We start from the raw sequence: 15735 nt of genomic DNA on the forward strand, positions 1-15735 counted from the left end.
ATTCAGTAGAGGCATTTTGTGAGATGCAGACAGAGCTCGGAGTTGGGAAGCAGCCAGGCGGCCCTGAAATCAGATCCTTCAATGCAGATGAACCCCAAAAAACGCAGGGTGGAGACGGACCGGCTCAGTGGGACAGACAAAGTGAAACCCAACAAGGGGAGAGAGATCCGGCCAAATCCCCAATGCAGCATTCTGCTCCATTACGCTTCTCTGTCTCTCACACAGAGAGCTGCCACTGTTTAAGCTAATGAGACAGAAGTTTTATTGAACACAGCACACTCCTGCTCGGGGACCTATTAAAAGCAGACACAATGGAACTCCTGCCACCGCCATAATAAAACTTCTGTGCTCCATCTACACATTTAAATAAGGTCAGTGCTAGAAAGTCCACAAAAAAAGCTGCCACGTCAAGAAACAGAACCAGAGCTGGTTGGGAAATCTAGAAAGCAAGAAATGACCAACTGATTAGATTTGGAGTTTAATGTGATTTTGAGTCATAGCACACATGCTTCTCATTTCAAGTAAGGTCAGCACAAGAGGCTTTTCCAAGGTTTTCTGCAACCAACACACTGCAAAACATGTTCAGGCTACCGTAGATGAACGCGGGACTAGTTTCAATGTGGGAAAAAGACAGGGAAGCAGCTAAGCTTGATTGAACCCCTGTCAGTGGTAGATGACAAACTGTCTGACTGACAACAGAGCTGTGCATGAGGCATGACAGGGCCATGACCTGGTCCATCGTTCGAAAAACAAAGACGACACTATACTCAAAACTAAACACTGTAGACGTGGCAGGACAAGATGATTGCACCCAAAACAACACAGGAGGAGACACAATGCAGAGAAGAATTTAAATCTGTATTCTCCTTCATAAAGGAGGCGGTTGGACCACGGACAATGTCTGGATCAGAAGAAAGAACATATTTTAGAGTGGCAAGCTTCCACTAATCCTCGGTGTCTTATCCTGAGGGTTTCTTTGACCAGATGAGCTCACAGATCTCCGCTGTTTGCAACAACTTGGGTCCCTGTCAAAAGGTGTTAGTTGTTTCAAGAATGTGCTGAATTCAACTGAGTCGTCACACAATTACTCTTCTGTTCAGTCCAGTTTTTTTAATTTTGTATAAATACTCCAAATGAATGGTTCACTGATTTCGCCATCTGCATGCAACATCCCAGTGGCCAAAACCACAAACCCCTGTGTCATGGGAATACTTTCCATTTATCTGAACCCTGGGAGGTTGCTTTTGGTTTGAATGCATTCTTTGCATGTAGCGTGTGAGCTATGCTTGTCCACTGTGCAGTAACTGGAAATGTGGAAAAAGTATATTTCCCATCTGTTTGGGTTTGCGCGTGTCTTGCTCTCCAGGAGGTTATCGGGAAAATTGCAGGAAGTCTTGGCGGAGAATGTCCAAATTCACCACAGTGTGCGTGTACATGGAATTTCCTGCAGATTACACAGAGGTAAAGCAGGCTGGAACTTATAAAGAGAGTATAAACAAGCTGTGTGTGACACATCACACTAATCTGCAGCAGTAATAGATCAAATAGTTTAGCCAAAATAAAACACATGACAGGAGTAACGGATATAGGTTAGAATGCTGGCTGGCGCTGAATATCCATCATTCAATTCAGATAAGTTTCGCATTTTTCCATTAGGCTTCTCTCTTTTAGGCATGACATCAGCTGGTTTTAAGGGAAATAAATCATTCAGCAAGTCCAGAAAGGAGACATCATCATAAAAAAGAAAACAAATGGTTCTTCAAAGGGCATTTTTTTGATTATGTTCTCCAGACTACACCGCATTACATCCACACGAATGCAAGCTGGATTTGATGTCCTTCATGTTTCTCATTAGACTTAAACTGAAGGCTATAAACTACTTCTTATGACTTACACATTGCGCAATATGCAATAACCTTAACAACAGCAATCTAATAAGAACACATGATTTTAAATGAACAGGCTCATCCATCATGGAGACTCAGTGTGTGGTAAGACAGATGGTACACAGACTTACAGACTGAAGCTCAGGAAGGAAACCAAACATGGCTGAAACACACATTCCCTTCTCCGATCTGCAGTGGATGGTTTGTGGTCTACCAAAAGTTTGGTTTGTGGCAGGACTTTTGCCTTTCGTGAAGGCTAGCTTGTGAAAATAACATATGTAGCCTGCTTCCACACAAACAAGCAGTATAGGTGGCCCATATGGAGGAAATCTATGACAGAATCGGCTGTTTTATTAATAGAGATAAAACATTCTTTAGGGAAAAACATAATGTTAGTGTTCCCTAATAAATAATTGGGGACATTCATCACATTGAAGCAAAAAGTCAATGAGAGTCCTGCTCATTGATTTGCCTCTTATTATTATGACCCAATACAACCGGACATACGAAAGGAAAGGAAAACCTCTATAGGAAAACAGTGACAGCACAGAATATATATTACCATATAATCTGTTTGCCTTTTTTTTTTTAAATAATGGCAAACTGTTCACAAAAATCCAAAAAGAACATCATGCAAAACAGGGTACTAGTACAAAACAAACTCAAACCCATATCTAAGAAAGACCTCCTGGCCCACTAGCCTTCAGCAAAACGCTGTGCTGTTTGCACAACGCTCTGCATATCTCACTGTATTCAGAGCAGAAGTGTTACAAAGCTAGACTTGAATGAATATTATCCAGCCTAAACACACATGGATCTGAGTAGAGGCCGTTTCTGAGTGAACTCTGCTCTTGTATCCACATAATTGGTGGTCTTTAACACTGGTCCTTTGTGCTGAGATTAAGACGACATGAGGAGGGATTGGACTGGCCCCGCACGAACAAAGAGCAGAGTGGAGTGGGGGAGCGCACTCCTGCGTGGAGCAGCGAGGGGGGATGGGTGGCATACAGGGGACAGACCAGGGTTAGCAGCAACAACCCCAATGTTAGGGGGCTGCTCTGGGTCAGACAGGATGGGGGCGGGGCCCACGTTGGTCAGGACAATACGGAGGGAGGGGGCAGCGGGGGAAACGAGCGGGCTTACAGGGCCCCCCAGCTGCGGTTGGGGTTTGCCCAAGTGACCAGCTGCGACCGTCATTAAAACCCAGTCTAGACTTTGACTTACGGGAGGGGGTGAATAACAGGAAAAGGGAACATTAGAGAAAATGGGGAGAATACTGCTTTCGCAAAGAGCAACTCCTTTGAGCTGTTAGTGTGTGAAGTTCCTATCATTCCGTTCATGTTGAGACAGGAAAGGGCTGACACAGTGAGGAAGGGATTAATAAAACATTGTTGCTATAACCAGCATCGCCTTAACTTGGACCCAACTAAAAACCACAGCATAGTCCCACTCCAAACACCTTTACACATTAACCTTGATGACCGCCTTTTGTGTGTTTGCTCGTATGAGGAGGAGTTCACTCTACTCATGCGGCAACCCAGTCAAAACAGGAAGTGAACTTCCTAGTATGGTGAGATAATAATAAAGTCTGTGGAAAATACACGTGGTCGCCGCAGGGCATCCGGGGTGCACAAACACAGTGGGTTTCTGGGAGCTGAGCGACGCAGACAGAGACAGTCGGGTACTTGCGTGTGTGCAGAGCACCATTACCAAAATGCCCTGGCTGAAATTAGATCCATACAGATACCAGACTGAGAGCTGATCAAGACAAGCAGACGCCACCAGACAGTGTGAGTGCAAACACACACACAAGGGTGCACATACACACGCACACACGCACACACACCACAACTGTGTCCTAATCAATGCTAGGGGATGGAGGAAAGTCATTACCTTTGTCTGCATCTCGGGGTCAAATTACTGATCTGATTCTAAAGTGAAGTCTCTGGGGCAGATGATGCTTCTACTATCTCTACCAACCACCCTCTAGGCTACATCCCATCCTGTCTGTCTGTCTGCTGTCCTGGATGAGTTCAAAGGCACAAAAACATTAGCACAGGCTTACTTTGGATTTTATGCTGCAGCTCAAATGTCCAAACTGGTCCATTTTGCCTCTATAATGCAACAGTATATTACAGCACTGTGAGCTAATGCATTTGACATGTGACTTGAGATTAAACCCCTTTCTGAGTATTAGCAGACCGGAGATTTAACAAGTACTCCTTTATCTGTCTTACTTACTAACCGTTTTATTGAAAAAGCTCAACTCTAGCTAGAGTGTGGGATCTTATAATAAAATCCAATTTCATGACACTTATCTTTGGTTATGCATACTTTCATTGAACAAAAGAAAACTAAAAGAATAAAAAAAAAAAAACTAGTTAGCAAAGACTAAAAACAAAAAACAAATGGGATGTATGGGAAAAAAATAATGATTATAAGGTTATTTTGCACAGAACTCATAATCAAATAATGTTCTGACACCAAAACAGCTTCTCTTGTTATCCTCACCAAATGTTCCAGACCTAATGCTAAGTTAATGTAGTAAAAAGTGCCCTTTTGTATTGAATTGTTTTATTTGCATTGTCATCATTGCATTGCGTTCACTTCAAGCACTAGTTAGACAATATACACTAACACTATATCCCCCATCAAAAGATTTCTTGCCAACTACCATTCTCCGGATCGCACACCTTCAAGCAGAAAACAACGAGGCAGGGTAGGTCTAATCTGCATTCCAACTGAAGCCAACAAAAACTTATTTAACACTTCTTCAAAGAGACGTGTAATGGAGGACTGGTATCAGGTTCAGCCCTTTAGACATGAACTCACATAGCTACCGGGTCTGTCTGGGTGTACTGTGACAATAACAACACTCCAAGTACACTTTCAAGTTTGGCACAAAAAGCAGATGTACATTTAACCCGAAACTTACACAACAAAAAAGGACAAAGTGTTCTGGGTAAATTAACAGCATGTGAAGTGGTCAGCAGAAGGTGGAATAGCTGGCTCTGCAGTGCTAATAATCGCTTGTGGTCCAACATCAGTAATGGCCACGCTGGGTCAGTCAGAGGCTACGCTGTCTGCTGTAGCAATTAGGGCCCTGCGCGTCCGGGCCATCGGAGGTCATTACCAACACTGGTCATTATGGGGGGGGGGGAAAACTATATCCCCCCCAGGCCTAACTTGACCCCATCTGAATCAATGCCACATTATAGAAACTCTTGGTAAACACAGGTGTATTTTATATTTGTTTTGAAAGAGAGGAGGATTCCAGCCCAGGGAATAACCTTACCGTTTAAATACATTTAAAGCTTTATGCAATCATAATTTGCTGCAGGGGTTCTGCAGCCGAAACATCTGTCTTTCTAAAACAGGTCCCAACAATCGCAACATATTTTAAGATAAAAAAATATAACTTTCTCATTTTCAAGTTTGAGTCTGGAAACATTACCACTACCCCTCCTCTGGCCAAACTCTCTGCTCTTTACTGAAACACACCTTTGAACCCATTTAGTTCGTACATTCCCTTGGCTCTGATCTATTGGGCAGGTGTACACATGTTCCAGGCTGAAACGCTCATGTTTCCTCCACCTGAACTCATTCACATGATGACATTAAACAGCACCTGTGGCTGAGTTTAGCCCCGCACAGACAGTTCCCTAAACAAGTTGAGAGGTTTTCATTGTCTGCCGTTGCCTTATCTTGGTTTTTACACAGAAGCAATACAGAGATGTACAGGAGTCTCTAGACAGCTTGTAGAAGGGCTGGGCTACTAAAAGTGAGTGTTCAAGAGATAACCAGCGGCCTTCCTTTAACCTGGGGGGTAACCATAACCCATGATAAAGCTTGATTCGGGACTCAATGGTGGACATCAGTCGGTAAAACAGAAATGGGACCGCAGATAAAGTACAGACTACCGTCTGATAAAGCACCAGGCCTACTTATATGACAGAGATGGAGAATAAAGAGGGCGTGGGTAAATGAGAAAGAGAGGGACGCGCCCTACCTCACGGCAGTGTGGTCGACAGTGCCCATATCACATTGCTATTTTGCTCAGTGCACCCAGGAAGACTGCGTCACACAGGCATGAAATGCGGATAACACTAGTGACTCCTGAATACACATGAAGTCAACAACAGGTGACACATCCATCAAACCTGTGAGTAAAGAGTATTATCACAGAAACATACTACACTAACCACAGGCCTGGAATCTGCTTTAGCGCAGCTACTTTCAGGTCTGTCTGGTTTCAGCCCATGTGTGGTGTAATCCATTATAATGGTGTGAAACTGTGGCTCCAGACAGACGTGTGGGCCCCCTAAACGGCAGACCTCGCCAGCTGGACAAACCCATCATCGCCTGTCTGCAATGGCCACACATTCACCCCCACTTTCCCCTCACACATCACTGATACTATTGGAGTAACCCAGCCAAACAAACTGACCACTCAGGTGTGACAATATTTACAGCATGCCTTTAAATGAAGCAATCCACCTTTGTGTACTGCACCCTTAATTAAGCGGGGGAGAAATATTTATGATTCTTGGAAACATGATTAAACTGTTTGAGGCTGTGTGGTTGAGCTGTGTCTCAGCTGCAGGAGCAGGCGGGGTATTCAGACTGAAGCAGCCCCATAACTGGCGCATCAAAAGACCCCACTTGCCACATTTCCATCACAATGAACCCAGACTTCAACTCTGACTTCTGTCTGGGTATCTGAAAGCACGGCTGTTGTCACCCTATGCCAGCATTCACTTTCTGCTGGAGGCCACTAAGCAGCCTTTTCACTCCTTACAAATGGACCCCAATAGAAGGGCTGCCAGTGTTTACTCTCAATAACACATTTCATGCACAAAGTAGGTTAGGCCTTCATTCAGCGACTCCATTCTGCTCCATCCAGTGCGAACATGTGACGACACTGCCACTGAGCACATTGCATGTGTTTAAACAGTCCGCTATCAGCACTGAGTGTTGTCCCATTGCAAAACACTGATAAGCGGTCATAATCCAACAGGAGATTGTTTTGTAAATATGTTAGCCCAACAACAGATAACTTCGAGAGTAGACTAGATATAATACACTACACAAAAGTAGACTGCGTTCATACAATTGTTGTATTACAATGTTTTGTTGACTAAGGAAAAACAATTAACAACATTATTAAACTTTAAACTGTTCATTATCCAGTTGGCTAGCCTGCGTTAGCCTTGAAACAAACACCACCACCATGTTGTTGTTGTTGTTGTGGTGGTTACTTGCTATGTGTTCAATAACGACCATTCAAACGGCGGATTTGTTCTCAGTTGATAAAAATCTAAATCAGACAAAACGAACAAACCAGCGGGACTTTTGTATCGGGCAAACAGCAACCGTGGTATTGAGGTCAACGCTAGCTTGATACGGTTAGCCAAATCCCCGACACAACGCGCCATGGACGAGGAGCGACAACAGGCGATGCCCAGTCCGCGAAAACAAATCGAGACAAAAGCCGGAGAGGTGCTCAGATCAAACTTACCTTCACCGACGGCCACTAACCCGCACAGGGCCAGCAGCGTTAGGGCAACTTCTCTTAGAGCCATTTCTTCAACATTCCCATCTCTGCGCGATGAAATACGTCCGAAGAGTGTCGTTATCAACACGAGCAGAGCTGAAACACAGCCACAGACACACCGCCAAACACTAGCCAGCCAGCCCGGGGAGTGACGCGTTTAAAGGGGTGTGCGCGCATGTTTAAAGGGGAGGGCTGCCCGCTGCATGTCCCCTTCTGCCACCGCTGAGGTCACGGCTGTGTGTTGTAAATACAAAATGTTGAATGGATTTCAAACTTCCAGTCTAACATCGTCAAAAGATTGTGCACGAGGAAAGTTTAGGCACCGTTTGAGTGAAAAATGAATACATCTTAACATTATGCTGTCTCAATGTATCTAATGTGATTTTCGATTAATTCACTGGCCCATTGCATGAAATGGTCGAAATGCTGTTTCTAGCCTCTTTTTTAATGTCAAATTTGACTGAATATCTTTGGATTTGGACTGACAAAACAAAACAATTAAAGATATTACCTTGGACTTTAAGGAAATGGGATGGACATTTTTCTTTTTCTGACATTTTATAGACGAAAAGATTACACTAAACTAGATAATAAATAGCATGTTAATGATCATGAAAGTAATTGTTGCAACAAAGTAATGTCTAGCCTACAGATTTAAACCAGATTAAACACTTCAGTGCTAATGCAGCCTTCTATAACATAATCCTGAATATGCATTTTTATTTAGTTTTGATTGCTAGATACAAACATTTTTTATCTTCTGTAATCAGTATTCATTTTGATGGGAGCAATATGTTTTCAAAGACTTTATGGATGAATACATTCAACCTTTAATATTGGTTGGGGTTGTAATGTGGGATGTGGAGAAAGATCAATTTGAACTATAAAAATATGAGAGCCTAACTCCATGTTATTACTAGAAATGTTTATCATAAATTAACAGAAACTTGTCTGTTTTTAAAATCTGTCAGGTATATCTCACATTTTTAAAAGGATCTATATAAACTAGTTTGGATTGAAACTCCTTAGGAAAGGTCTGAAACTATTCGATAAAAAAACCAAAATAAAACAAAACAAGTGGAAGGTTATGTTGAATCATGAAATGCCTCTGACATTTGAAATGGGTTTAATCATTAAAACAGACCTATGAAATTATAAGGAAATTGGGAATCAGGTTGGATTGGTTTGGCCTTCTTGACTTATGTGGTGTGGTGAGTCTGTTTGAAGCAACACATTTATTTAGGGACTCTTCATTGGTTTTATTAATGAAATGTAAATTCATGTTATTTTTAGGAATTAAGAAATAGATTTAAATCATAAAGATAATGGTAAAGAAGGTCAAACTGACACTTAGCCGATGACATCTCTGTTATTTTGACTTAAAAATATGTATTCAGTCAGCATTTTATTTTTAAAAAAGTAAATGATGACTTGTTCTCCACATCATGATTTTGTTTTTATGATATTGAATGTTTTTTCAGATCATGCCAAAATTAACATTATGGATTAATTCCGAATTTTTGCCTAAATGGTTTATTTGTATTTCAAGACTTGAAACAAACTGCAACAATATGAAGTAGTCAAAATACATTCATCTGCTCGGGTCAACATTGTTATGCTCGATTTATGCAATCCTGATAAGTCAAAACATACATTTTAAAACAAAAATGTATTCAGAAAAAAACTTGGTCAAGCTTCTCAACTTTCGCTGACATTATTGCTGAATACTTACATTCGAAATAATCAAATGTCATACATTAGGACATAAAAAGAATAGTTTTGAAGATACTTTTAAAACAATGGTCAAAATAGTGAAGCAATGAGATGAGTAACATGTTGTTTCTTTGATATGCAACACAGGCTCAGTCAGCAAACTCATGACTCTAATTTGAACTACCACTCCCATTTAAAGTAGACATTTCAAGTCCAGCCTGACATATTCCTCTTAAGCAAACGAAAAACTGATCCATTGTAACTGTGACTGTCTACAAAGCCTTTTCTCTTATCATGGATGTAAGTGAGGGACTTTCTGCATTTGTCCTTGCGGCACCAGTATTAAGCTAGTCAAACTGTGACACATGTGTCTATCCATCCATAGTCAGTGACTGATCAATTATCAAACAAATCCCTTATGGCATTATAGCTTCAGGGTACTGCAGCTGTCTAATCTGTACTTCCATCAGCTGTCCTATCAGCTGTATCTTTGAGACCAATTTGGTTTGCATAAAAAAAGACCTGCCACATTTTTTCTTTAGTTTCAGTTGATCCCAGATCACATATCAGCTGCTGTATCCGATTTGGAGAAAGTTACAGCTTGTGAAACAATCAGTAAAGACCAGTAAAGCTCCATTGGTCCAGACCCCACCTGGGTTTTCTCTCAGCTGAGAGTCCCGACCTGTCCATGCCCAACACCGAGCTGTAACCAGGGAAGAGGTGGATCAGATACATGTGGGACTTTATCTGTTCCTGCTTTATGACCCGTACTCTTGCTAGCACTTTCAATGATCCATCCTCAAGCCTAATAGTGTCTGCATAGTGTCCTCTGTGGCGAATGATCTGTCCATTATCAGCCCTGTCCAATTTATCTCCACATTTCTTCAGTGAACAGTGTCTGCTAAACAAATCCTTCTGTCTCTACAGAGCCAGTTGGAATGATCCCACTGTGAAAAGGGATACACAGAGGGAGAAGTGAGATGGGCTCCTGCCCTCAAAGACAGGGCGTTTGGCCTCTCTGATACTTGAACAACCCCCCCTGCAGTGTTAAAAATAACCAGCTCTTCATGGGACTGACCAGACAGACTGGGGCTTTGAGGGAGTATTATCTCTCTGGAGTTTGTTCAACAACCAAGCAGGCAGTAAACATCCACACACACACACACACACACACACACACACACACACACACACACACACACACACACACACACACACACACACACACACACACACACACACACACACACACACACACACACACACACACACACACACACACACACACACACACACACACACACACACACACACACACACACACACACACACACACACACACACACACACACACACACACGTTTCTAAGCCTTTGTGAGGACCATTTGTTTCTACATGGTTTGTGTGGCCCACCACTTCCACTGAAGCTGGAATGGTGCAAACAACTAAAGTACAACTAGGAGGGGGGAGAGAGTCAGAATATCACTTCAGATTAGAAAAAACTCGAAGTAAATCAAATATTTAATTTAGGTACTTGTGAGGACCTTTTTCGCTGTTGCTAGGCTGTTGCTAGGCGGAAGTGTGTGTGTATGTTTCAAAGCAGGAAACACAAGTCCAGCATTTTGCAGCCAAAAGTAAGCATCATAAAAACAATTAAATGGTACAATTGTATTAAATACAAATTATAATATTTTAAAATGAAATTTTTGTCACTTAACAATTGCGTGTTAAGGGGGGAACATGTCCAATTTAATGAAGCACCTGGAGACGCACGGCATACACTTAAAACAGAGGGATGCACCGTGTTTGACTGCTTGTGTGACCAGTGCCAAGCACATCATGCGGCAGGGTGGGCATCCCTGGCCACGGCAATTTGGAGACAATTATTTATCCCGGCAAAGTGGAGACTATTGATGATGAAGACAGCAGTGTTTCCTCAGGTTAGTAATGTAACGTTGATTTCAAGTCTTGCATGTATATTAGTACAAAAACATTTTGTAAAATATTGAAGATTTATTTGTGTATTTTTGACTCTCCAGCTACAACAAGGACCCCATTCACCTTGGCAAAGAAGGCCAATTTGACTAAAGACAAGGTGGATGAATTACACAGGGCTGTGACCAAATGTGTGGTCAAGGGACTGCATCCTTCTTCCACTGTGGAATCTCCATGGTTCGGGTCAAAACAAAACAAAGTGATGTGAAAACAATATTTGTTTGTGTCTACAATCTATGCCATTAAGACAATTTGTCAGAATAAGTCCAAAAGACTAATAAATATCCTCCAATGTATTTAATTCAGAGAGATGAACACTGCTACCAGGGATCAGGGATGATCTGTCAAATACGCTCATTCCTACATGGTACTCGGTTGAAAAACAAAATGTTATCACAAGTGAGTAAGGCTGCTATTACATGTGATGGGTGGACCAGTGTATGTTTTAGTTATTATGTGAATTTGTGTTTTGTATTTATTAATTTTATATATTTAAGTTGACTTTGTTTACAGTTAATATGTTGTTCAAGTTCAAATAAAACATCTTTCTTTTTAAAAAAGGATTTTTTTTCTTCGACCGGAGTTTTAAAAAAAGAAGGAAAAAAGTATAGGTTAAGGAGCGGTATCGAAAAGAAAAAAAAACAATACCCAACCCTAATGGTTGATATCACATTAATTAATGGACAATATTAATATTCTTGATTATTCCATTGTTTAGTTATTACAATTTCAGATGAGTTTAGTTTCACTCACCAAGATGGCATCTTTAATGTCATATAACATTTACATACAATCACTCCAACTCCTCTCCCCTCACCCACTACCCTCCTCTCACCACTCTCCCCCAACTCCTCTCCTCTCCTCACTCATCTCTCCTCTCTCTCATCTCTCCTCACTCCTCTCATCTCACTACCCTCCACCAACTCCTCTCCTCTCTCTCATCTCCATCCAACTCCTCTCCCCTCACTCCTCTCTCATCTCTCATCTCTCCTCACTCCTCTCATCTCACTACCCTCCACCAACTCCTCTCCTCTCTCTCATCTCCTCCAACTCCTCTCCCCTCACTCCTCTCTCATCTCTCCTCACTCCTCTCATCTCACTACCCTCCACCAACTCCTCTCCTCTCTCTCATCTCCTCCAACTCCTCTCTACCCACTTCTGAAATTAACTACAGTAGTTTTCTTTTTTGGGCAGTAATGGAATTGTGAACTTGGTTCTTCACGTCCTTCCAGCTCCGACTGCACAGCACAGGTTCTGCCTCCAGAGCCGTTACACACGGTTCTTTTCCAGGCACCCTTTGGAGTGTGATGAACCTTCCGAGTTGGCGCCGGACTGCTGCTTTTTCTTCAGAGGTCCAAGGCCTGCGACTTCCTTTTACACCTGAAACAGAAATCACAAATGTAAAAGAGGTCGTCCTCACTGTTGGAACAATTATTCAGTCCAGCAAATTAATTTATATTGTTTATGGATGAATTGTGGTTTTGAGTGTATGTGCTTGGTGGCAGCTTGGTAGTATAAAAATCTCTAACAACCGTTATCTCTGTAAGCATCAAAACACAAATTAAAAAAAAGTAAATATAGATTAATAACAAAATAAAGCTTAAATAGAAGTTAGTGCCTTGCTAAAGGGCAGGTCAAGCAGAAATATACATCTTGACTTCTTAAATGTGTTTCTCTATAGATTGTGTCTATTCATATTATGGATATTGGATATAATCCTGTTGTGAGTACATGAAATGTACCTGCTGTCTCAGCCCTCTTTGGCTGCTGCGAGCGTCTCTTGGTGGAGGTCAGGTCGGCTTCTTCTACAAGGAGAGAAGAAATCACCTTAGCATTAGCTTTGAATCATCATGTTAACAGATATCAAAGTGTCCCAGCAATAAACTGAAGTGATGTTCATACCTTCTGAATCCTCCATTAGTTCAACCGCAGCCGTAGTGTTGGACCGCTTTGCTTTAGAGGGCCCTTTAAGAAAAGAACAGGAGGAGAAATATAACATAATTATACTGTATATTATATTATAACATTATATTTTATATTATCTATGTGACAGTGTGGAGGAAGCACTTCACACACCACATTATGGCCCAATCCCAAATCACCCCCTCGACCCTACCCCTCCGTCACAGAGTGACACTGTAGCCACACTAGCAGCTCAACGAGGCTCCCTCCATTAAGGGTTAAGGGTATAAATACAGCAGCAAGCTTTGGGACGGCCTCCCCTCTCTCCGGCAGAAACAGGAAATGCCGTAACTGTATGTAACAACGGTTTCAAATCAGCATCTCTTTGACAAAAAGTTTAAATTAATAACTCCAAACATCTTTCATTGTGCTACTTTTTTGTAAAATTATTTTAGTTTTAAACCTGATGTTTATAAGCTTCTTAGCTTTTGCAACAGTCTGTAAATATACACAACTTTATAATAAAATGCACACATTTACCTGTTTCTAGACTAAACACAGGTATGATCGATCCTAAGTTAAAACATATGAGGTTATCATGAGGTTGTTAACATCGCAGTTTATCAGTGGATGTTTGCTGGAACTACTTGTAAACAGCGTGTTTCCTGACGGACACACACAGCGTGACTCCGGTCAGATAGAGACCGGTCTCAAGGCAGCACCGCTGCAGACTCGCTGTTTGAGGGCATGATAGCCCACTCCCCCTCCACACTGCTCCACACTCGTTTCTTTGGAACAGCCCTCAATATGGCGGACCCTCCGCGTGAACGGAGGGGGAGTGTGTAGGGGGTGATTTGCGATTGGGCCTAAATCTCCCATCTTTTATTTTAGTCTTTATAATGTAAATGAAATGTGCTTGTTCATTTTCAAAACAGTAGATTGTTTTCCTTGAAAAGAAAACGTGTTGTTCTGCTTTTGTTCAAAATATAAATGTATATATGTACAGATGCTTGTTATATTTTTGTAATGTTTTGGCATTACTATACTGGCCATGCCAATTGAGCTATTTGAAATATAATCGCAATACAATTATTTAGTTTAATGTAACTGATGTGCACACTTGCTAAACAAAAGCAGAAGAAAACAAAAATGAGAAAGAATGTACCTGGTGTCTTAGGGCTTTTCGGCTCATCTGAGCGTTTCTGCAGTGATGTCAGAACATCAGATTCTTCTGCAAGGAAAGAACAAATCAGCAGGAACTATGATTCATTATCTGACAGTTCCACTGTCAACAAAACAGGTAGAGGCTTAATCATGATTCTTTTCAGGTATTTGGAGACAGTATGTCAGATGAATTTAGAAAGTACTTCGCAGATTAAACAATAATGTTAAAAATCCAGTCTTGAGGTGGTAAAAAAGTTATCTTACCAGAGACCTGGACATCACTTTCACTATGTTGTGCCACCTGTTGAGCTCCTTCTTTTGAAGGAATGGCCACTGTTGACAAAACAAATTATAATAACATTGTTAAGTTAATCACCTCATGCTGCCACAAACGTCACTTTAGTTTTAATAGGAATCTCATTCTTTCACTTACTTTCTAAGTCTAAATCTATTTCATCGAGTGATTTTCCTCTGTAGACATCAGTTACAAGTTCAACTGCCATGAGGAGTTTGCTCATCTTGGCGAGCTGAAGGGTGTTCTCCGTTAGCCGGTAATATTCCTGATGAACACGAATGTCATGTCTGTATTTTGCTAGTGCGGGAGCCTGTCTGCAGTTTGCTTTGCTCCGGAACAGACAGACAGCTGACTGCATTCACCCCCCACCCCTCAAAAATAATAACTAATCTGATATACACGATTAAGGTGAATTACATATTTTGAAATCAAAATTCGCAGAAAAGCGACCATTTTGTAGGTGTTTTATACTTGCAAAATAGTTTTGAGAGTTGCATTTCTTATATTTACATTAAACATTTACACACATTATTTATCTGGTCACAGAAATACTTTTAAGGCAAATCTCCATCCATATCAGTGTAACTTGAAACCTACACACGTCTGGTTTAACTTATTGAGAGATGGACAAACACTTTACCTTGAAATAAGCCCCGTGTTTCAGAGGTTAGCTTAGCAACTAGCATAGTCATTGAATGTAGTTAGCTAAACAGCGTAATTCAGTAAATGTACCAGACGGCCAGCCCACACTTAATTTACCAAACACTTTTCTTTAGACTGGCTTAAAACATGAAAATGGTCTTACCTTAAATAGTTGTAAAACTGTGTAATTCTCTCTCCGGTTTTCTCTCGTCCTCCTGACCTCATGCGTGTTTCGGGAGACTGGTCCGATGATGCGTTCAATGTCAATACGAGAGTACAAAACTAAGCGACAAATGTCCATTGTAAAACTTGAAGTTATTCAAAAATGCCACACGAGGAGGAAGTCGCTCTTAATAAAAATCTTGACTGTATTTAGACATTTTAAAACGATGTTTAATCTTGAAATAATGAGTCCAACACGAGGCACTCTAGCAGTCTTGCACATTCATGTTGAACTAGAAACAGTGAAAGTGTAATTCCCATTCCCCATGAATGCAACATTAATAATACTGTTTGCAAAGTGTGCAAAGCATGGTGCAAACTAAACTTGCAACTTGCAGCTGCAGCACCTCCCCCTCCCCCAC

At 41.4% G+C, this 15735-nt stretch overlaps 1 protein-coding gene and 1 long non-coding RNA gene across 2 annotated transcripts; one reads left to right on the forward strand and one right to left on the reverse strand.

Moving 5' to 3' along the window:
* The first annotated feature begins 6 nt into the window (after positions 1-6).
* On the forward strand, positions 7-11708 carry LOC307036701. The gene is made up of 2 exons (XR_013807421.1): positions 7-11093; positions 11193-11708. It is a non-coding gene; the product is annotated as an uncharacterized lncRNA (long non-coding RNA).
* On the reverse strand, positions 11431-15711 carry LOC307036700 (uncharacterized protein). The gene is made up of 7 exons (XM_079677237.1): positions 15315-15711; positions 14648-14774; positions 14479-14547; positions 14216-14281; positions 13051-13113; positions 12891-12953; positions 11431-12528 (listed from the first exon to the last, which is right to left on the reverse strand). The coding sequence occupies exons 1-7, from the start codon at positions 15450-15452 to the stop codon at positions 12317-12319; spliced, it is 738 nt and encodes a 245-aa protein (XP_079533363.1). The 5' UTR covers positions 15453-15711; the 3' UTR covers positions 11431-12316.
* Between the last annotated feature and the right edge of the window lie 24 nt (positions 15712-15735).

Source organism: Notothenia rossii (genome assembly GCF_949606895.1).
Source record: "Notothenia rossii genome assembly, chromosome: 4".
NCBI classification, from domain to species: domain Eukaryota; kingdom Metazoa; phylum Chordata; class Actinopteri; order Perciformes; family Nototheniidae; genus Notothenia; species Notothenia rossii.

What these genes read in the sequence shown, in the direction of transcription:
- LOC307036700 (XM_079677237.1), bottom strand. Translation starts at nt 15,452, where the DNA reads ATGGACATTTGTCGCTTAGTTTTGTACTCTCGTATTGACATTGAACGC. An exon ending in AAGTGATGTCCAGGTCTCTG is followed by an intron (nt 14,282 to 14,478) that starts GTAAGATAACTT and finishes CTTTCCTTGCAG; the next exon opens with AAGAATCTGATGTTCTGACA. An exon ending in GAAAAGCCCTAAGACACCAG is followed by an intron (nt 13,114 to 14,215) that starts GTACATTCTTTC and finishes CTTTTCTTAAAG; the next exon opens with GGCCCTCTAAAGCAAAGCGG.